This window comes from Callithrix jacchus, chromosome 7 (genome assembly GCF_049354715.1).
Source record: "Callithrix jacchus isolate 240 chromosome 7, calJac240_pri, whole genome shotgun sequence".
Taxonomy (NCBI): Eukaryota; Metazoa; Chordata; class Mammalia; order Primates; family Cebidae; genus Callithrix; species Callithrix jacchus.
In genome coordinates this window covers 145,718,963-145,742,827 of record NC_133508.1, presented here as the reverse complement: position 1 = coordinate 145,742,827, position 23,865 = coordinate 145,718,963, and the positions used below count along the sequence as shown (strand labels likewise).

The window sequence follows — 23,865 nt, the reverse complement described above, 5'->3', positions numbered from 1 at the left end:
GGAGGAGGCCGGGAGAGAGAAACAAGAGGAAGACGTAAGAGACTTGGCCCTCGCCAGCCACCATCAGATTCTTCCGGTTCTGCGGAGGATACAGGGAAGGCGGTTGTGATACTTCCGGGCATTAACGTGTGTGGCGGCGGCTGAGGCAGCCATGCTTGTTAAGGGAAGAGGACCCGAAGGAAACGGACAACTTTTCCTCTGATTGCCGGATGCTCGACTGCCGAAGCTAGTCCTGAGTTATGGCGACCTCCGCGACGTCGCCGCACGCGACTGGTTTTCCAGCTGAGGGTAGATGTGGTTACTATGTGGAAAAGAAGAAACGGTTCTGCAGGATGGTGGTGGCCGCAGGGAAAAGATTCTGTGGTGAACACGCTGGAGCCGCGGAGGTGTGGTATCGCCCTACTCTCTCCAGGGTCGGAAATAAGTATTCTGGTGCTGTCGGTGTTGGAACCCGGCCCCTCCCCTCTTTGACAGGTTTCTGCTGGGTTCTCCAGCTTTCACTTTAATAAACCCAGTTTTGCCCCCTTACGGAAGGATTATGAGTTCTAATGATGAGAATTGTTTTATTTTACTACATAAAGCTCCAGCAGTGACCCGTTTATCTTGATCTTAACTCATAGCAATGCTAGATGTTAGTTTCACCCCAAGCTACCGCTCCGCCTTCCTGCTGGAAACTGGAGTTTAGATAAAGTCGTGATTGAGGTCCCGAAGGTTTCACTAATTGTATTGTAATTGTTATTTCATGAAAGAGAAGCACTTCTCATGAATGCGGTTGGAAGAAACTTTCTTTTAAAAATTCAGACTTAACAAACAAACAAACAAAAGTTCAGACTTGAGGCCGGGCACGGTGGCTCACGACTGTAATCCCAGCACTTTGGGAGACCAGCCTGGCCAACATGGTGAAACCCTCTCAGTACTGAAAATACGAAAATCAGCCGGGCGTGGTAGTAGCACGCAGCTTGTAACCCTAGCTACTTGGGAGGCCGAGGCAGGAGAATCGCCTAAACCCATTACGTGGAGATGGCAGTAAGCCGAGATCATGCCACTGCATTCCAGCTTCAGTGACAGCCAGACTGAGTTAAAAAAAAAAATTGTTTTTTACAGTTTTTAAGAATGCAACTCTGCTGGAATGGGAAGGAAAGATTTTAAAATATCTATGAATTGACCTTTTACAATTGAAAACAAAGCATACAATTTTGATAATAGTTATGCATATAAATGTACCAACACTATATTTGTATATATGCATATTATTTTAAGATGGAGATATGTATATTTGTATGTATGATGGGAAAATAAAAACCAGACGAGCAAAATGCTGATAGAAAAAGAGCATGTCTAATAGAGCTATAAAGAATAAACCAAAGAGAACAGCGTCTGATTCAGATCAACGTGTGAATGTCCAGTATTATTTGAATTATTTTATTTCTTAAGCAGTTTATTCATCTAGACAATATCCAGTACAGATGAGTCCCCTGACCGCCTTCATCTGTCACTCTCCATCGTAGCTATAACCCACTTCCTATTTTGTTTTGACCGGCGTTTACTGAAAGTGAAGCATACTGAAACAAGGACATTCTTGTTTTGGAGTATGGGAGACGTGACTTGTGGACACTCTGAATTCTGTCCATGGTTGTTCTGACTGGTTTTGAGGGGCCTGGCAAACATCTCTTGGTTAAAGAATGAGAATTCTGTTAGGCGAAGGATTTAGACTCCATCTTACCCAAATGTCTGGACGGTGAATACAAATGGTGATGATAGTAGAATACGAATAAGTCCTTACAAACCGATCAGTATTCCTAGAGAGGAAGGACATGTTGCCATTAGTCCCTTGAAGAAAGACTGCAAAACATCAAGTGGAAACACTTTTCATGACTACTATCTGGTTTTAAATTGTGGCTATCCTCCTGAATCTGCAATTTATTATATAACTGGATTTTGTGTTTCCATCTTTTTTTCTAAGTGTCATATATAGCTGTGATGACACCACTCATTTTTACCCAGTGATTTTCGACTAGGACTGACTTGATTTTGCCCCCAGTGGACATTTGGCGAAATAAAGACATTTTGGTTGTCACAACTGAGGAGTATCACTGACATCTAATGGACAGAGACCAGAAATGCTGCTAAACCTCCTACAAAGCATGGGGCAGACCCCTGCATTCACCTCCCCAAAAGACCAGCCCAAAATGTCATTAGTGCCAAGATTGAGAATCCCTGTTCGAAATTCAAATAATAAATTTTTAATGTCCTTTTTCCCCCTATGCTACAGTTAGGCTTTGAGGGGTTAGAATAGTCTTTTACATGGAGGTTAGGATTTAAAGTCAGCAAATAAGGAAGAATTAATATATAGTATTTTATTTTCCTTTTATTGAATATACAGTATTTTCCAAAAAACATTGAAAATTTCTTAGCTTTCCCATGAAATTCAGTGTGAACAGCTTCATGGACATGCTGAGAGGCACATTAGAACAGAAATAAATTTTTAAAATAATAATAGCGGACACTTAGTCACCACTTACTCTGTGGCCAGCACTGTGCTAGGCAGTTTTGTTTTGTTTTTTAACTATTAGCTCACTTAATTTGTTCAGACTTCAGGAGTTAAGACATATTATTGTTCTCCTCGTTCAGATGAGGCCGTAAGCCTACCTAACTAAGGTCATAGGGCTTGTAGCTGGTAGATGGAACTGGGTATAATACCTAGGCAGTCTGGCTGGCCTGTGTCTTAACTGTTATAAAATCCCTGTTTATACAGATTCATGTGGAATATTGGGTAGAATTGCCAATACTATCAATTTTCCTTTCTTTTTCCCAGTTGACGTTGTCATGTGCAACATAATGACATTTCGGCCAACAACAGACGACATATATGATGGTGGTCTCATAAGGTTATAATACTGTACTTTTACTGTACCTTATACATGTTTAGATACATAAACATTTGCATTGTGTTACATTTGCATACAATATTTAGTATGGTAACATGCTGTATAGGTTTGCAGCCTAGTAGCCATGGGCTGTACTTTATAGGCTAATTGTGCAGTAGGCTATACTGTCTAGGTTTCTTCTCACAGTAACAAAATCACCTAAAGATACATTTCTCAGAATGTATTCCCCCTTCATTAAGTGAGCCACGACTAGTTAAGTCTATGTGACTTAGAAATAAATAGGATGTAACTAACACTAAAAAGTTGCAAAGCCAGTAAAATATAGCACATACCAAATGGTTAAAATACCATGTTTCATTGTTTTAAGAAACTTTATTTTTACATTTTGACATTCTAAAATCAGCATACGTCTTAAAATCCATATGTCAATGGGCAGTATTGTCCAAAAAAATGTTAAGTATGTGAGGAGATGCATGTTAATTAGCTTGATTTAGCCATTCCACAATGTATACATATTTCAAAACATCATGTTGTATTAAAACCATGAACATAAAATGCTGTATATTTTTATTTCCATAAAAAACACAATTACTTTTGTACCAACCTGATATGTGATAAATCTATACAACTATTTGTCTATTAAAATAATTTAAAATGAAATAGGTAACTTTTTTCTTTCTTGGTTGTTCATAAAATAGTCATGCATATAATAGTTGATGCTATCTTAGAGTCCAGACACCTATGTAGGCCTTCTCTATAACCTGTTTGAAGCTATAGACTCTTGTTTGTCCAAAGCAGTACTTGTTCATAGTATATTTAAGCCAATTTACACTGGATATTTTTTGTTGTTAAACCCTTGGGAACTGATTTTTCCAACTTTTCATTATATCCTTTTAAGATTTCCTTTCCTTGTTTTGAGATTACAGAGACGCTGAAATTATATCTGGTATCTGTAAGCAATAAACTTGATATTTTATTTAAATATTATGTCCCTTAATTTATTAGGAAGAAGATGCTAGGAAAAGAATCCTGTGTCCTTTAGATCCAAAACAGTAAGTATGGATCAAATATGTGTTTATTTTGTGCTGGAAACAGTAATTGGTGCATATCTTATTTGAAATAATTTTCTATTTGAATTTAGCACAGTATATGAAGATCAACTAGCAAAGCATTTGAAAAAATGTAACTCAAGAGAGAAACCAAAACCTGTAAGTGTTTGATTGGTAAAATTGAGTGGTGAAATGTGGTATGTAATGCCTCTGTGTGTGCTACACGTGGAATGGACTTGTTTCACAGCTGAGGAACCCAAACTCAGGAAGTATACATTTTTTTTTTTAAAGAGATAGGGTCTCACTCTGTCACCCGGGTTGGAGTGCAGTGGCATGATCATAGCTTACTGTAACCTTGAACACCTGGGCTCAAGCAATCTTCCCACCTTATCCTCATGAGTAGCTGGGACTATAGGCAAACAGCACCATACTTGGCTAATTTTTTATTTTTTTACAGAGACGGGGTTCTCACTGCATTGCCCAGGCTGGTCTCAAACTGCCGGTGTTAAGCAGTACTCCTGCCTTGACCTCCCAAAGTACTAGCATTATACGCGTGAGCCCCAAATCCAGCCAGAAAATACAAATGTTTTTAAATTGGGTAGTAAGCAAACCTGCCTGACTTGTTCTGTAAGTAAGTATTTGTTTATTATACTGTACAATAAGGGCTGCCATGTGATCAAGGAGGTGGCACATCATTTCTGTCTCCCAAGGGTGCTTGGTATTCAAGGTCCCTTGAAAAGGAAGTCCGGAAAAACGGGTAATCAGTGCCTCTGCTTGTAAAACTTGTGGAAAATCGAGAGACTTATGGGATGATGTCTTAAAATAGCACCTCTCAGTTGCTTTGACAACAAAATGCTCCCATACGTTTCCAGATGCCTCCCAATGGAGAACCACTGGGCCAGATTGCATAAACGTAGAAAGTATTTTTACATTAAGATGGTAGGGAAGAAAAATGATGACCCCCACTACCACCACCTACTTAGGTCTTAGCCCCTTTAATAGCGAGAACATTGGCATTGTTTGCGAGTATCTTCCTTACCTAAGTGACAGGATTCAGTTAAAGCAAGCAACTGTAATATGTGTTCTGAGAAAATTTGAGAGAATAGATCAATTTATTAAAAATGGAAAACCCTTGGGTGAATTTCACTGCATACCAGCACACAGTGGCAAGGAAATGGAGAAAAGCAGTGGTGTGATGAGACAGGAGAAAGAAATGCAGAGCAGTATTTTTCTGGTTCACTATGTAGAATAGGACACTTGGAACACAGGTAAAGGTATATCACTGTTCTGTTTTACTTTGGGAAACTGGTGAGCAATTTTTTTAAACTTTCATATACAAAATAAAAATTAGTTGGTTATGAATTTCTCCAATATAAATAGTTTTCACGTTTAAAAATCTAATCTACAAAAAGAAGTTACCTGGAGCACTCTTGGCAACCATTTTGAACTAAGGGTACATTAAATTCTAATACTTAACAACGAATTTTCTGTTAGAGTTTTTTTTCAGTTATCCATTAAAACATTGTAATTCTGCAGTCTTCACTCATTCCGTCAATCACCAGTTTCCATTTGCTGTCCACATAGGTAAAGTGAGCCACACACAGTCCATCCATATACATAAAGCTAGCAACACACAATCTGTCCATCTTAGTAAAGCTAGCAACACACAATCAGGATGTTACCATTCTGCCTCCATGTAACAAAAGTCCATTTACTACACATAATGTCCCCAAGAGTTATTTTCACTTTTGAAACAGGATTTGTAGAAACAGTACTGTTTCATTCATCTAGATCTACACTGTTGAGTATGGCAGCCACTAGCCACATATGACTATTTAGATTTGAATTAAAACTAAATAAAATTTAAAATCTAGTTCCTCAGTCACACTAGCCATATTTAAGTGGCAACCATATTGGCCAGAGCAGATATAGAACATTTCCATCATTGCAGAAAGTTCTGTTGGACAATGGTAATACAGATCCTTGGGTAGAATCTGTATCTCTGAAGCCGGACTAGAAAAATTTAATTGTTTGTTTGTTTGTTTGTTTATTTATTTGTTTTAAAGACAGAATCTTCCCATATTACCTAGGCTGGTCTCAAACTCCTGGGCTCAAGGAATCCTGCCTTGGCCTCCCAAAGTGCTAGGATTACCGGCTTGAGGCACTATGCCTGGCCTCATTATGCTAATTTAAATAACTTGTGTGACAGGACATTATATTTTCATTAATTAATATTTTAAAATAGAAGAAGTAAGACTTACTTTCATAATATCTATATCTTATCTGTTTTTGGTCATGCTGCATATTTGCTAAAGCAGCATTGTGTAGTTAGTACTTTGCTGTTTTTGCTTGAGCACTGTAAGACAAAATTGCTATAGTTCTCAGTCTATGCTGTAAACAGTCTATGCTATAAACATTTTAATAAATGTTATAAATGAATTTCTTTACACTGTAAATGCTTATTCTGATAACCAGCTCACTAGGATATGATATCCATGAATACATATTTTTGTCCCTTTTGTTATCTACTATGGTGAATGCCCAGTACCTAAAGCAAACTAGGGACTAGAGTAAGTACTAAATAATGATTTAATGAAGAAATGAATGGAGGAAGGGAGGATGGCAGGTAGAGAGCAGGGGATGAAGGGAAGGATCAGTATTTTAGTTTAATTTTTGTGAACTTCCCATTATTAACAGTTCTTTTATGGTTTTGTTTTGTTTTTGTTAAGGATTTCTATATTCAGGATATTAATGCAGGCTTAAAAGATGAAACAGAAATACCTGAACAATTAGTAAGTACACTGATTTAATATTTAATTTTAAAAGGTATTTATGAGCTCTCTTCATGATGTGAATAAGCCATGTTCTGATTTTTGTTTCAGATAAATCTGTTTTTAATTTAGAATGCATTTTCCTATAGACTCAATATTATTAGTGATTGTTAGTTCCCAAAGTAGATCATGCCCCATAACAAAACAAGCTACAATGTGGCCCCAAATCCCCTTTGATTCTTGAACCCTTCTGAGCCTAGACTTGTTCTTGACCTTGAGGAATTTAGGAGAATTAAAGTAGCACAGCAAAGACTGAGTAGAAGTTTAGCAGTTGGACAGTTCTGATGGCAGCTGAGGGAACAGGCTCGATAGAGGGAACAACTTAAGCTGTCATGGGAATTGCCCAATTGGTAAACCTCTATTCAGTTTCTGTCATGCTACTTTAAAGCAGCTTTTGGCTACATTGTTTAGTTTTATTTTTGTATATAGGTTCCAATTTCTTCTCTATCTGAAGAGCAGTTGGAAAAGTTAATTAAGACATTAAGTCCGGGCGCGGTGGCTCAAGCCTGTAATCCCAGTACTTTGGGAGGCTGAGGCGGGTGGATCACGAGGTCAAGAGATCGAGACCATCCTGGTCAACATGGTGAAACCCCGTCTCTACTAAAAATACAAAAAATTAGCTGGGCACGGTGGCGCGTGCCTGTAATCTTAGCTACTCAGGAGGCTGAGGCAGGAGAATTGCCTGAACCCAGGAGGCGGAGGTTGCGGTGATCCGAGATCGTGCCATTGCACTCCAGCCTGGGTAACAAGAGGGAAACTCCGTCTCAAAAAAAAAAAAAAAAAAAAAAAAAAGACATTAAGAAAAGCAAGTGAAGGTAAGACTGCCTAAAGTTGCAAGTTCAATTATTTTAGAGTAATTAGGTGGTATATGAGTTGATACCATTATGGTTTAAAGTATGTTATTACTGTTGTTCAGAATCCTACAATTTCACGATTGGCCACTTAAGCTGTTGTGCTTATATTTGTCACAGGTTTGGATTCTACACTTAAAGATCATATTATGTCCCATCCAGCATTACACAGTGCACTTAATGATCCTAAAAATAGTGATTCTGCAACCAAGCACCTGAAGCAGCAGGTATGTATAGGCTATAGTAACTACTAAACATGGCCCTGGTTCATTTGTTAAAAGTGATTTAAATGTAATTATTAATAAGATTTTATTTTGTTTACCTTTCAGGGTATCCAATATTTCCATTTCAAAAAACATGTATAAACATATGTAAAAAGTTGAGGGCATGGATATGATTCTGCGTACCATATATTAAATATTTAAAAGCAAGAGAGAAAAATTTAAGTCAAATAGAAATTATCACTGTAAACATACTGCCTTACATAGAAATTATCACTGTAAACATACTGCCTTACATAGAAATTACCTTGCTGTTTTCCCATTTGAGCCAAATGTGTTTGCTCTGGTTTATAAGATAATCTTGTGAAGTTTGCAGGCTTCTATTGTAGGTAACATTGAAAAATTAAAGTTACTTGGTCCAAGAAGATGCTTTGTTGAGTTTGGAGCGGGAAAGGGAAGATTATCTCACTGGGTTGATATTGCCTTAAAAGATGCTGAAAAAGTTCACTTCATCCTAGTAGAAAAGGTGACCACAAGATTCAAGGTAAGTGAAACCTTTGCTCTATGTTAGTAACCAAATTTTATTTTCATTTTTCATATTCAGGAAAAACGTAATAGCAACATTTCTTTTTTTTTTTCCGAGACGGAGTTTCGCTCTTGTTTATCCAGGCTGGAGTGCAATGGTGCGATCTCGGCTCACTGCAACCACTGCCTCCTGGGTTCAGGCAATTCTGCTGCCTCAGCCTCCTGAGTAGCTGGGATTACAGGCACGCGCCACCATGCCTGGCTAATTTTTTGTATTTTTAGTAGAGATGGTGTTTCACCATGTTGACCAGGATGGTCTGAATCTCTTGACCTCGTGATCCACCCACCTCAGCCTCCCAAAGTGCTGGGATTACAGGCGTGAGCCACCGTGCCTGGCCCAGAAACATTTTTTAAAGAAAAGGCAAGGCATTTTATCTTTTTGTTGTAGCTTTTTATTAGTTCTAATTGTATTGATGACTCAAATTGAGGTGAATTTTTTAATACAAGTTTTGATAGTCCATTGATCTGAGTTCTTAAAATTATTTGCAGAGACAGGAAACTATCTAGAAGGAACCAAGCTGAAGCTAGGAGTTAAAAGTCTTGGGTTCTACTCCCATCTTTACCACTTACCATTCATTTAGTAAACAATTATTGAGCATACTGCCAGGCCCCACCCAGGCTAGAATACGGTGTTAGTATCAAGGCTCACTGCAGCCTTGACCTCCTGGGCTTATATAATTCTCCCATTTCAGCCTCATGAGTAGCTGGGACTACAGTCACATACCACCATGCCCAGCTAATTTTTTAAAATTTTTCGTGGAGACGGAGTTTCACTTTGTTGCCCAGGCTGGTCTCAAACTCCTGGGCTCAAACTATCCCCAACACTTCAGCCTCCCTAAAGTTCTGGGATTACAAGTGTGAAGCCACTGTGCCTAGCCACTCTATTACTTAGGTTTAGAAGAGACCCAGGCAAATACATAAATGATTGTACTCAAGTGTTAAAATATGAAAAAGGTCTACACAGAGTAACAGCATGGTTTCAAAGAAGGGAGTGACACGTTTTATTGCAGGGAAGAGATGGAGAATGACTACACAGAAAAGGTGATGCTTGAACTAAATTTTGACAGGGGAATTAGTGTTTGCTAGGTTGAGAAAGCATTGTAGGAAGCAAGAACAGTATAACTAAATGCCTGAAATAACAGGAAAATATGGAAACATTTATGTATAATGGAAGTAGATAGTGAAGCAGAGGTCAGCAATGATGAGACTAGAGAGGATGGCTAGCCTATAGACAGTCTCATATTTTAAGCTAAGGAAGGGTTTTGACTATGCTGCTGTCTGGTGGGGACACAATAGTAAAAAGATTTAGTTCTTTGCATTGAAGAAGCTTATGTCTAGGGGAGTAGACATGTATTTGTGTTTGGTATGCTAAGTGTGTTTTGATGATAGTAACTACCCAGTGCTATGGGAGTATGAAGATAGAACACCACCTCAGTCTGGTGTGGGTCATAGAAATTTTCGTAGAAGTGACAGTTGAGATGAGATTGAAATAATATGTAAGAGTTAGTCAAGTAGAAAGGAATTTTTCAAAGTTTATCCTAGCAGTACCATTAAAACTATATTAGAAGTTTGATACTTGAATAGAGAGGTTAATATAAAGATAATTTTTGTCCAACAATCCAAATAAGAAAAAGGCCAGAGCTAAAGCTATTGCATTGGGATGAAGAGGAGGGCAAGAGTATGAGAAATGTTAAGAGGTTGGAAACCAAAAGAGTTGGTGATTTATTAGTAATTGAATATGAGAGAGAAGGAATAATCTTGGGTAGCATTTTTATGGCTTAAGTGACTAAGCGGTGCTCTTTCCTGAGATAAGGATCAAAGGAGAAGTAGGTTTTGGAGACAGAAATAATGGTGAAGTAGAGCTTTCTAGTTCACATTTGAGTGTGTGTCTCATGCTCATTAGAGAAGCCTGAGCCACAAATGTAGATCAGTAGGTCATGGGCACACAGGCATAGATTAGAATGGTTGTGATCTTTCAGGAGAGTAAGAAGAGCAGCAAGCCAAAATAGTATACTAGGAGTGACAAAGATAAAGGAGCTAGCACACAATCTTAGATAAATCACTTAAGAGCTGTGAACATCAGTTCCTTTGTCAGCGAATTGGGAATTCTTAGAGTTAAAGGAAATAATGTATATCTAATTGATAAACATTTCAAATCTTTTTTGAAAAGTGATATTTTGAAGTTCTTATCAAAGAATATACAATCTTAATTTTTAAATATATTCTGTTGCTCTGAATTTTGAAAACAAATAGAAATCTTTATTTTCATAAAGCTTTTTTAAATGTAAGAAGTCATTTTTACAATAATGTTCTATTTATGCAGGTGGATGGAAAACACAGAAAGAAAAACTCAGTGTTTGAAAGACTTCAAATTGATATTCAACACTTGTGTTTGAGTGAGTTGTGTAACTTTCCATTGCTCTACAAATAAGTCATAGTTGTTTCAAACTGAGGGTTGCTTAGAAATCCAATCATGCAGAACAGTGCTTCTGGGAAATGAGTAAAATCAATCCATTGTTAATATAGAATGTTTTATATAATGTTTAAATAGATATAAATTGAATTAAGGTTGAAAATTTTTTAAATTTTCAGTATCAAATGGAAATGAAGTATTAGGGAAGAGTTTAAAAGTTTTTATAATATGTACTTATGTTGTTTCTTTGTCCTGTTTAAATTAACATTGAGTCTGTTCAGACTATAAATTAGCCTTCTGCTTGCAATTAACATGACTTTACCTAAACCATGAAAGAAAATGAGATAGTTCTCTGCCTAGCTAATAGGTAAAAGATACTTCCTAGAATTTTAAATTGTACAAAAGAAAAGAAGTCATCACTCTGGGATTCACATTCCTTACACAAAACACACACACGGACACACACACACGAACACTCCTCAATCAATCTCTGTATTGCCCTTTTTATACCTTTTCTATTTTTCAGATTATCCAAAGAAAATTATGCAAGCATATCTTTGCAACCTCTTCCATTCACTAATTTTAATCCAACCATGAAAAGCAACCCAGCATTTGTATATAAATCACTGTATTTAAAATTATTTAACTGAATATATTAACTTCCTAATGTTATGAACCCTAAACAAGTTTGTATATTATATGTTGGGTTCCATAAAGTGAGAATTTTTTGTTTGAGTCTCTTTCAGGCTAAAATTCAGAGACCCTAATTAGTTATTTCTTTTGGAAAACCACATTAATATGTAACTTAATTCTCATTTCCATTTCAGACAAGATTCCTGTGCTAAGAGAAGGAAAACTACCTGTGGTAGGAATTGGAAAGCATCTGTGTGGTGTGGCGACAGGTATGTAAACATACTAATAATGTTTACATTCATGCATTAAGCTTTGGCCTAACCTGCCCCAACCATATCAGTGGTCTCTTATTGTGATCATAAATAAATGGGTTAGTTAACAGTCTCTCAATAAATAGAAGTGACAAAAATAATTTTTTATAAACTTTTGCAAAATCGTAACAATGTTTTGTGTGTGTTTATTCAATTTAGGCTTCTTAGTATTGAAGAAAAGAAGAAAACAGGGCATCTTTGTAAATTGCTGATTGACCAAGGTCGAATCCAGTATTTGCAGCAGAAGGGATTCAGTCCTGCTTTGCAGTACTATACAGACCCTCTGGTGTCTTTGGAAAATGTTTTGTTAACTGCTTTACCAGATCATTCTTCATCACCAGAAACAACTGCCTAATGGAAAAGAAATTTGAGCATCATTCGTCTTCCACCAAAAAATTTTTTTAATTATATTTTTATATTCAAAAATATATACTTTAAATAGCAGATAATATGAACTTTAAAAAATGCTGTGGCCTCATTAAACTTTGGTAATAGCTTTTCTTTTTACTTCAGAAGTCCAAACATTAGAGAATTCACCAAAGTAATCCTCTTTAGAAGGGCATCTTGAATTATATTACCCATCCGTATTCATGGAGATTGGTAAAGTAGTTGAACAGATGACTTGGTGATCTGAAACATACATAACATGTCAACACTTAATTAGCATATTAACTTTCTATTTACATTAATTTTGGAAATTTATTTTTCTTTGATTTTATTTAACATTTTTTATTTCTCAAGTTCAAGAGGTAGTGATCGATTGTTTGTAACAAGGGTGAATCTGAGAGTTTGACTTATATGTGGACATTTTCCCCTACAGATCTGGAAAGTGCAATTGTGATTTTCTCAAATGCAAACCAAGTCAGAGATGTTCACAATTAATTAATGAAGTCACCTTCCGATTTCTGTATATATTGTCAGAATCTGTCTATGACAAAAACAAAACTGAATAGCTATTTTCAAAGAATAAAGATTATTTTATTGGATAATTATCTAGTTAGAACTTCCAGAAAGATACCTACAAACATAATTCACAAATTAAATTTGAAATTTGAAATAACTTCTGAAGTTGATTGGCTATCTCATATTTTTTATCAGGTCATTTTTTTACATATATAGGCACAAACAATAAGTATGTTCTCTTCTGTTTGAGAAAATAATTTGGAATAAAGTAGAAATTAGGTAATGAAACCAAAAACCTTCTTAAATTTAGGCCTTATTTAACTCATGACTGGTTTCTATGCACAAGCAAATATTAAACCAAACATATGGTAGGACTGTTACTCTCTTCTGCATCTTATCCCTATTTTGCGTCTGCTTTTATTTGTAAAAATTGTCTTAATTGTTGACACATTTGCCAAGACAAAGGTTCAGAATTACTAATTTTAGATATTACGATATTCTGAGATAACTATTTTTATTCTGTAGTTCTATGATCACATGATTTGTAAATAGAAGCCTAACCAATTTAAAATTCCTGACTGTAGTCTAGTCTCATATGTCTTGTCAGACTGCCTAGGTTCAAATTCCAGCCCTACCATCTTTCCGTTGTGTGACCTTGGGAATGCTACTTAATCTCTTTGTGCCTCAATTTCCTCCTCTTAAAATGGGATGACGTTGATAACAATAATACCTACCTCACAAGGTTGTTGTGAGCATCAAATGAGATAACAAGCAAAATGCATAGAACAGTTCTAAGTACAGAGTAACTCAATAAATATTAACTAGTAATAGTAGTGGTAGTAATTCGTGAATCTATTTTTAATAACGTAATAGGCAGGCTTTGATTTTATCTCTTTGTTACCTTCTTTTCCCTTGTTATAAGTTTTACGTCAAATACTATTAAAGTAAGGTAGTTTGATTGTTTCTTAAGTTAGTTACTCATGTCCCCAATAAAGGGAACCTAAATGAAGATACTATATCATCAAATAACCTTTTTCTGTGCCAAGCACTACTAATTTGTGTCATAAAATTTGTTTTGCATCATTCAACAAATTATGCCCAGAAATAAAAGATATTCTGCAACAGGCATAATCTCATTTATGTTTCATAAAATATACGTACACACCTGACAATTATCATACAGAAACAGTTCTGTGGCTCATTTAGCTTAATGATATGTTTCTGACAATGGTATCAGGTACCTTAAGGGAAGCTAAGTTTGTCGTTCAACATGCCAGCCTTAGCTCAGGATTATTGTTTTCCTAACTGTTCATTTGTCTTCACATATGAGACAGTGACTGTGTGGGATATGCATACAGCGATTTCTTGACCTGCAGAATATTCAGATTCCACAAACTCCTTCTTGCACTTTAGATTTACCTACAAAATTGCAACATCTTGCATGTTCCACAAGTGCATCAAATTTACTGCTAAGGGCCAGGCACGGTGGCTCATGCCTGTAATCCCAGCATGTTGAGAGGCTGAGGCAGGTGGATCACCTGAGATCAGGAGTTCCAAGACCAGCCTGACCAATACAGTGAAACCCCATCTCTACTAAAAATACAAAATTAGCTGGGCATGGTGGTGCATACCTGTAATCCTAGCTACTCAGGAGGCTGAGGCAGGAGAATCTCTTGAACCCAAGGAGGCAAAGGTTGCTAAGTGAGCGAAGATCGCACCATTGCACTCCAGCCTGGGCAACAAGAAAGAAATTCCTTTTCCAAAAAAAAAAAAGGGAAAAAAATTACTGCTAAAATTAGAAATCATCTTCTGCCACCACCTGATTCTACTCGCCAACCTATCTTCTGTACTTACTTATCCATCTTTTCATCACCATCTATCCAGATGCTCTCTGAACTAAAAGCATTGATTAGAAACTCCTCCCTTTTCTCATCTTAATTCAATTACCAATTCTGTCTCCTAATCATTTTTTCTATATTCTCTGCTTTCCAAAACTAGGTCACAATTAGGACTTTTTTGTCTGTCTTCCCCCAGTCTGTCTCCATGTTATTGCTTCTGTGACCTTGCTACAAGAGATCTAATCACCATTTGCTAAACATCCTCCACTGAATGTTAGTAAAAATTATTTCCTCTAGCTGAAAAACTCTGTCATTGTCATTGTCTTCTCAGTTATATTCATTTTTCAAACTAGTTGTTGCATTAAGTTGAACTAAAATCTACCTTTTAAGTAAAAAACTCAACATTTTTAAATTATAAGACCATGATTTCTATGATTATTGTTTCATTTTTTAATTAACAAATAATTGTGCACTTTGTCCTCTTCCCTTGATCTTGATTTAGCTTAAAGCTCTCCTTAATTAGAAAATAAAAGTAGTGTAATTCAAAATTATCAGAGACTAAGCGATTGAAATCTCTCTATCAAAACCTCACACTTTAACTGTTGATTGAAATCTGTTCTCAGCCAGATGGCATGCACCGATAGTCCAGTTACTCTGGAGGCTGAGATAGGATGACCTCTTGAGCCCAGGAGTTCAAGGCTACAGTGAGCTATGATTGTGTCTTTTTTTTTTTTTAAAGATGGGGTTTCACCATGATGGCCAGGCTGGTCTTGAACTCCTGACCTCAGGTGATCCACCCACCTCAGCCTCCCAAAGTGCTAGGATTACAGGCGTGAGCCACTGCACCCGGCCAATTGTGTCTTTTAATAGCCACTGCACTCCAGCCTGGGCTACATAGTAAGACCTCATCTCTTAAAAAACAAAACTACAACAAAAAACTGTTAATTTTTTTTTTTTTTTGCTACTTACGGAATGACAGGGGAGGTCAGTTCATGGTCACACTGCTATGTGTGACAAGCTGGTAGAATAAGGTGAATCACATCTTTACTCACTTGGTTTTACTTCAGATGCTTAGCTAAAGGATTTATTTCCTTCCCCCACTTGAAAGACTTTGAGTATCTTTACAACCTCTCTCTTCTCTTCAATTCACTTTTTTTCTTCCCATATTGACTAAGAACAGAATTTGGCAGAAAACTTAAGATGGAATGAGAAATATATAAATAAATTAATCAAAAGGCAAAAATTAGTGATATACACATTACTATACCAAAAAGAACATTTGATCTGTGTTATATACAAATCTTATACCTGCTCTTCTCCGTGACTCCTGTATGTATGTGTGCATAAACTGAAGACCAAATAATTCCCGTTCCTCTTCTTCATCTGTGCCTTCATTGGGAGGAAGTGATACTTCCAGTTTCAGTGGGTTGTCTCTGAAGTTGACAAACCTAGCAGTTCATCAAAAAACAGTATTTTTATAGCTGTCATGGAAGTACACATCTGTTTCCCTGGAGAAAGGTCAAATGATAATATACTAAATTACTCTTTTTTTTTTAACTGGTTTCAATAACTGAACACCTTGGTGAGATGTGATATATCTCAGGAATCTTTATGTTTTTTTCCTAAGAGAAAAAAATACTAGCTTTAGACAACTTATTTTCAAAGCTTACAAAAGCAACTATTACTCTAGTCACACAGGCTGGAGTGTAGTGGCATGATCTGGATTCATGGCACCCTCCACCTGCCGGGTTCCAGTGATTCTTGTGCCTCAGTCTCCCGAGTAGCCGGGACTGGAGGCACACACCATGGTGTCCGGCACATTTTTGTATTTTTAGTAGAGATTGGCCAGGCTGGTCTCGGACTCCTGGCCTCAAGTGATTACCTGCCTCAACCTCCTAAAGTGCTGAGATTACAGGCGTGCGCTGCTGCACCCGGCCTACAGGGTATATGTAATGCAGTACAGCTTAACTTCTAAGAGTAATGTTAACATCTTACATATAAAATTAGTGCTATGAACTTAGTTTCTGCATATTTATATACCTCCATCTTATTTATCATTGTGTCTTCACCACCTAGTTCAAGGCAGGTAGTTGTTGAATAAATGAATTACTTTGTTATGGAAGTTTTGGGTTTTAGTGGGTATTCTCTTCTTTTCAATGTCAGAAGATTAAGCTTTGGAAGAAAAAATACTTGAGGGAGCTCTCAAGATGGATTAAAATTTAAATGTCACATCTGAAACAGTAAAAATACTAGGAGAAACCCTAGGAAAAACTTCTGGACCTTGGCCTAGGCAAAGAATTTATGATGAAGACCCCAAAGGCAAATGCAACAAAACAAAAAATAGAAAAATGAGATTTAATTAGAAAAAATTCTGCACAGCACAAAAATTAATCAACGGAGTTAATAGACAACCTACAGAATGGGAGAAAATATTTGTGAATTAGACATCTAACAAAGGACTAATATCCAGAATCTACAAAGAACTCAACAAGAAAGAAACCAACCCCACAAGCAGGCAAAGGGCATGAATAGATGTTTCTCAGAAGACGTACAAGCAGCCAACGAACATGAAAAAATGTTCAACATTGCCAATCATCAGAGAAATGCAGGTTAAACACAATGAGATACCATCTCACATCTTTCAGAATGGTTACTCTTAAGAAATTTAAAAAACAACATGTTGGTGTGGATACAGAGAAAAGGGAACACACACTGTTGGTGGGAATGTAAATTAGTACAATTTCAATGGAAAGCAGTATGGCAATTTCTCAAAAAACTAAAAATAGTATCATTTGACCTACCAAACCTGCTGTCAGGTATGTACCCAAAGGAAAAGAAATCTTTATATTAAAAAGACACCTGTACTCATATGTTTATCACAGCTCTGTTCACAACAGCAGTCATGGAATCAACCCAAGTGTCCCTCATGGGATGATTAGATAAAGAAAATGTAGTATACATACACCATAGAATACTATGCAGCCATAAAAAGGAATGAAATCATATCTTTTGTAGCAACATAGATGGAGTTGGAGGCCATTATCCTTTGTGAAATAACTCAGAAAATAGAATACCACATATTCTCACTTATAAGTGGGAGATAAACAGTGGGTACACATGGACATAAAGATGGATGTAATGAACACTAGCAGCTCCAAAAGCGAAGGGAGAGAGGGAGATAAGGATTGAAAAATTACCTACTGGGTATGGTGTTCACTATTTAGGTGATGGATACACTACAAGTCCAAACCTCACCATTACACAGCATATGTCCATGTAACAAACCTACACATGCAATCTAAAATAATTTTTAAAAGGAAAAATGCTTGAGAGGGTTTGATAGTACTTAGTCAAAAGTTATATCTAGTTGTGTGTGTGTGTGTGTGTGTGTGTGTGTGTGTGTGTATGTGTTTTAAAGCGATAGTTCTCTGTTTCCCAGGCTGGCGTGCAGTGGTGCAATCTTGGTTCACTTCAACCTTGAAATCCTGGGCTCAAGCAATCCTCCAGGCTCAGCCTCCCTAGTAGCTGTTACTGGTATGCACCACCACTCCTAACTAATATATTTGCTTTCTATCAGTAACATAATGGTGTCCATTTGCATTTATTTCGGAAGAAAATAATCACTTTTACTCTTTTGACTTTTTTGTTGTGAACGAAGTTTTTTTTAGCTGTATAATTTTCATGAAAATGTCACCAACAGAAGACATTTCTTAAAGCCGATAAATTCCAAATTGCTTTAGTCTTAAGGATTCTTTCTTGAATAGTTTAGACCAGTGTTATATGAATCCTGATCACAAATTATAGAATTTCAACATTGGAAAATATTTTTAAAATAGCCATTCATATAAATAACTACTGAAATTTATTAATAATGATCTCTACATTACTTTTTTCTGCAGCCAGAAAGAAACATGTCAGTTTTGTGCCTACAAGTTTTTACCTCAGACTTGCCATTCCTTCCATGCATACTGGAATATCTTGCAGTTTGTTGTTGCTGAGAACAAGAGTACCCAGATTTTTCATATTGCTGATTGTTTCAGGCAAGCATGTTATATCATTTCGTTGCAGCCATAACGTATGTAGATTTTGCATTCTGAAAAAGTAAGGTTTCTGCAATTAATTACATATAATATGAAAATATTGGTTTTGGGTTTTTAAAAAAAATAATTTTAAGAGGCAGGGGTCTCATCATGTTGCCCAGGCTGGTCTTGAACACCTTAGCTCAGGCTATTCTCCTGCCTCAGGCTCCTCAAGTGCCAGGATTACAGGCATGAGTTACCGTACCCAGCCTTTGGTTCTTATGTTAAAAATCAAATATTGTCTTTTACAACATCGTTAGCCAGTATATTTATTGAGTTAACTGACATTACTTTACCTGGTTATTAGAGAAACTACATCAGGAAGTTCATCTCTACAGTACAACTCTCATTTCATATGGCAGAAAAAATGAAATCAACATATTCCAGAATTGTTTCACTATTCTTCTAGGATTTCTTGAGGCAGAACTGCTGTAAATGTTACCTAATCTGAGTTAGAGTCTTAAAAGAACAATCAAATGATTAATATGCCCATTTATAGCAAAGCAGAATGCATAATACTTAACATTATGGACTCTGGGGTCTGGCTGCCTGGGTTCGAATCCTAGCTTGCCCACTTACTAACTTGAGCAAGTTAGCTAACATCTCTATCATTAGTTTCTTCATCCACTTGTAAAGTGCATAGAAGTGCGTGGCATGTAATAAGCAACGTGGTTATTGTGGCAAAATCTTGTTAATTTCTCAAGGTGAAACAGCCAGTTTTGGCCAGGTGTGATGGCTCATGCCTATAATCCCAGCACTTTGGGAGGCTGAGGCAGGTGGATCACTTGAAAAAAGCCAGTTTTTTTCCTCTTCCCAACCCTTTTAACTTACTTGGAACAAATGAACATATTCTGTTAAAACGGTGTATTTCAAACTACTTGGACCTATTGTGATAGATTTTGCTTGAGATCCCCTTTGTCTTGCTATTTTTCACAAGAGGTTGCAAGACATTTATCATTAGCATAAAGAGTTATTTATTTTACCTTTCTATAGTATCAGGAAGTTGTTCAAGTTTGTTGCTTCCCATGTCCAGCCACTCAAGGGCAGGCATGTTCAACACAGCAAGAGGGATTGTAGTAAATTGGTTCATACTCAGATCAAGGTGAGTAAGTTTTAGCAGATTGCTGAGCTGAAGAAGAAAGCAAGGTTTTTCAAAATAAATGTCCAAAATGTAAACTACTAAAGACTCACATTGGTACAGGAGATATTTCATATCCAGGAACGTTCACATTTTCCTTGGGCTTTATTTAGTTTTAGTAGTCCACAACAAATCAAAAATAAAAATAAAGCTAAAAAACCCCTAGAGAAATGGGAAAGTCATAGAAAGTTCATCTATTTGAAGAAAATTTATCTTCCATAATAACCAGGTTCCAGGGTTTATAGAATGTGCCTGGCAAAAGCTTTTTTTTCCCTGAGAGTAAGCACCTATTATCATGTTTTTCTTTGATGCAGTAGCTGAGAATTGTATGGGAAAACTCAAAATTTAATTTCCAAATATTAGTGGTGGAGGAAAGGGGTAGCTCATGCTTATAATGCCAGCATTTTGGTAGGACAAGTCAGGAGGATCACTTCAGTCCAGGAGTTTAAGACCAGCCTTGGCAACCTCAATAGTGAGACCCCATCTCTACAAAATAATTTAAAAATTAGCCAGGCATGGTGGCACAAGCCTGTGGTCCTAGCTACTTAGGAGGCTGAAGTGGGAGAATTGCTTGGGCCCAGGAGGTTGAGGCTGCAGTGAGCCGGAATGTACTCCAACCTGGGCAAAAGAGTGAGACCCTGTCTCAAAAAAAGACTGGTTAATAGACCTGTACAAAATCACATAGCTTTTATAATGATGGAGCCAACCCCAGAAACAAAAATACATGAAATAGAAAGAAAATATTTATTGGTCCTATTGTATGTGTAAAAAATCATCCATATGATTATCATTTTTATTGTATGCAAGTTGATGTGGTTTGGCTGTGCCTCAGCCCAAATCTCATCTTGAATTGTAGCTCCCATAATTCCCATGTGTTGTAGGAAGGACCTGATAGGAGATAACTGAATCATGGGGTGGTTCCCCCCATACTGTTCTCATGGTAGTGAATAAGTCTCATGAGATCTTATGGTTTTATAAGGGGTTTCCCCTTTCACTTGGTTCTCACTCTCTTTCCACCATGTAAGACGTGTGTTTTGCCTTTTGCCTTGACTGTGAGGTCCGAGTATGTCTTTATCAGCAGTGTGAGAACAGACTAATATATAAGGGCATACATTTCATTAAACTGAACTATTAGAAGATGTAATATATACATATATACTATATTGTATTTTCAAGAGCAGCAATTGTTGGTAACAAGTTTGCTGGTTTGGAAAAAAAAGTCTGACATACTATTCAAGGTAAAGTAAGAGAAGGGAATAGTCTTTCTATTTTATTTTATTATTTTTCTTAACTTTTATCTTGGAAAGTCATTGTTGTCAAAGCCAAAGCACCATGGAAACTTCTTCACTGATTCTAAGAGCATTGAATATTTTCAAAAAGTAATACAAATGTCTTTATTTTTATATGATCAATTTGGTTCGACCAATTACAAGACATCATACCAAATCAAAATTTGAAGGCATTCCAGTCCCATTGCTACCACCACATTGTCTGTGCTTTGTGATAATTATTTATTATTTCAAAAATCATTAAGTAATCACAACCTAGGCCCTGCCCTAAATTCTGAGACTATAATACAACTCTCACCCTGGCCTTCAAGGAGATCACATTTTCACAAATGATGTCAGTACTGTGATAATAATAAAAGTATCTTTTACACTAAATCTTTCTCCAATTAAAAACCTGCATTATATTTACAGAAATGGTTTTCCCTAAATATTTTTTCTGAAATACATAGAATTTTCTCATTGGTTTTGTTATTGTTAACAACCACACATTGAGAGGTCAACTACTGCAGATGCAAAATACAATCATAGGCAATTGTATCTTTCTAACCTCTTGTGGAAGATCACATATATCTCTGTTAACAGCTAGTTCTAGTTTCTCCAAGCTGGCACAATTACTTAGTTCCTTGGGGACAGTCTTGATTTTGTTGTAGCTGAGAATCAGTTCCTGAAGTCTAGTAAGCAGTCCTATAAAAAATAACATAAAATACAGAGGAGTTGGATATAAAATAATGTTTATAGTTACTAACGCATTACAGCATAACTTACTTGCCAGTTTTGTATTGGCAAATTCAGAGTTCTTAGTTTCTTCCCTTTCCCAGTCTGTGTCCTGTCCTTTCTTCAAACAAGGAACAAGTTTATCCGTACAATAGGAAAAAAATAATCCAAAACTATTTTCGTTTTATCTACACAAAATCCTGAGCGATTTTCTCTTAGGACTTTCCCCCCCATTTGAGGAATATTTCTGTTCTTTCCTAAGAGGAATCGTTGAGCCAACAATATTGTTTCAAAAATCTACAGGATATTTCCAAAGCAGCTTTTCTTTCATTGAAATCTCATCTTGAATCACCTGAGTAAATCCAGAAACTTGAATCCTCTAGAAGCTTCAATTTAGATTAAATGTTTAAAATTTCTCAAGGTTCAGGGCTGTTAACAGCAACACATTGTTAACTTTTTCTTTGGCTGTGTCCTCACCCAAATCTCATTTTGAATTGTAGCTCTAATTCCCACATGTTGTGGGAGGGACTCAGTGGGAGATAATTGAATCATGGGAGTAAGAGGTCTTTATTCCATGTATCCAAAAACAAACAAACATAAATCTTAATAAAAAGCACATCTGTAGGTGGATAAAATAGCACAGGAATAAAAGCAATCTTTCTTACCAATCCCTGGAGGTATCTCTGAAATTGTGTTTCGAGATAAGTCTAACACAATGAGGTTCTGGAATCTTCCAATGAATTCAGGAATTTTCAGCAAACCAGTTCTATGAAGTTGCCATTCCTGCAGTTGGTTTAGTTTCAACAGAGAAGAAGGAAGGGTCTACAGCAAAAAAATGATGGTCGTTATATATTACTAAAATTATTTTAGTATCACGCCACCCTGAAATGTGATATTTGACTTAAAAGCACTTTGGGATATTTGGAATTTGTTTTCCTTATTGGGTTACCTTTCCAAGTGCTTTGTGTGACTTTACCTTTTTTTTTTTTTTTTTTTTTTGCTAAGCCTTCAAACCCCAGTCAGAATAAACCAAAATATTTTGATCAATAAGATACACACATAGGAGTATGTCCTGATGATTCTGTTATACAGTATTAGGCTTTCCTAAAGTACTTATATGTTATTGAAAGTGAGACTATCCAAAAGTCAATTCAATCAGTAATTCAAACTGCTTTTCCACTTCTGTTTTAAAATATAAGAATTTTTTAAATGATTTTTTTAATTTGAGAATTTTAAGAGTTTCAACTATTCTGAACTCTGTGTTTTTTCCATTTCAGCCTAAAATAGCCAGAATAGAAAACAGATGAAGAGCTAACCCTGACAAACACTGACATAAAACATGAAAACAAACACTGACCCAAAAGTTAGAGGCTCTTGTAAAAATTAGAGTGTGCCTAATGTAATTAACCAACTGGGAGTTTGTGTGTAAGGGGGAGAAAGAATATGAGTCAGGTGGTAGACCCAATGAAAATATTAATATTTTCATTCCGTGAAGTTTTAACTGAGTATTTTTTCTGAAAAACAATATTTTTATTAGGCAGATGCTCATCTTTTTTATGGAAAATGAGAAGTTGCTTATAAGAAGGATTAATAGGCAAAATATCACAAGTGATTTAGGTTTAGGCAGGGTTGAAGCAAACTGAACTTTTGCAAAATAATTGTGAAGTTGTGTTTCTTTTCAGTTGCTCATGTTGCTCAAATTCATTTGGTGTATTATTAAAATTCGTTTCTAAATATTCTAGTCTTAATTACACAGTCTCAGAATCATTCTCTCAACTGACCCACAAAATGCAAAATGTGGAAAATCAAATATTCTATAAAAAAACTTACCTTCCATTCCTCTTTTTCTATCTTCAAAATGACTCTTCCATCTTCCCTGATGACCTTTTCTCTTAGCTTAGTTAAGCTTACTCGTTCTTCCCAGATTCGCACTAGCCTAGGAGACCAGGAAATCATCTTAGTTCATAGATAATGACATAAGTGGCATACACACACACACACACACACACACACACACAGAGTTGCATATATATTGTATTTATAATATCATATTTATAATTCTCTATATATGAAACTCGGCAGAGTTTTGCTCTTTTGCCCAGGTTGGAATGCAGTGGTGAGA

General features: G+C 36.3%; 2 protein-coding genes across 6 annotated transcripts in view; one reads left to right on the top strand and one right to left on the bottom strand.

Moving 5' to 3' along the window:
- Positions 1-157: 157 nt before the first annotated feature.
- Positions 158-13,811, top strand: LOC103790891 (tRNA:m(4)X modification enzyme TRM13 homolog). The gene is made up of 11 exons (XM_035252303.3): positions 158-386; positions 3,894-3,940; positions 4,030-4,096; positions 6,667-6,729; positions 7,198-7,247; positions 7,564-7,583; positions 7,740-7,846; positions 8,217-8,384; positions 10,749-10,821; positions 11,666-11,740; positions 11,942-13,811. The coding sequence occupies exons 1-11, from the start codon at positions 240-242 to the stop codon at positions 11,992-11,994; spliced, it is 870 nt and encodes a 289-aa protein (XP_035108194.1). The 5' UTR covers positions 158-239; the 3' UTR covers positions 11,995-13,811.
- The window catches only part of LRRC39 (leucine rich repeat containing 39), a 34,015-nt gene continuing 21,963 nt past the window's right edge, over positions 11,814-23,865 (bottom strand). For 2 of the 5 annotated variants that reach the window (XM_054236617.2, XM_035252295.3), the window contains 7 exons: positions 23,574-23,679; positions 22,409-22,565; positions 21,577-21,713; positions 19,586-19,731; positions 18,464-18,616; positions 15,832-15,971; positions 12,166-12,412 (listed from right to left, as the gene is read on the bottom strand). In XM_054236617.2, the coding sequence (XP_054092592.1) occupies positions 12,357-12,412; positions 15,832-15,971; positions 18,464-18,616; positions 19,586-19,731; positions 21,577-21,713; positions 22,409-22,565; positions 23,574-23,679 (895 nt within the window). In that variant the 3' untranslated portion in view covers positions 12,166-12,356. Of the gene's footprint in view, positions 12,134-12,165; positions 12,413-15,575; positions 15,718-15,831; positions 15,972-18,463; positions 18,617-19,585; positions 19,732-21,576; positions 21,714-22,408; positions 22,566-23,573; positions 23,680-23,865 lie in introns of those variants that run through there. The other 3 variants (XR_004727153.3, XM_035252297.3, XM_078332665.1) reach the window with 3 other exon arrangements.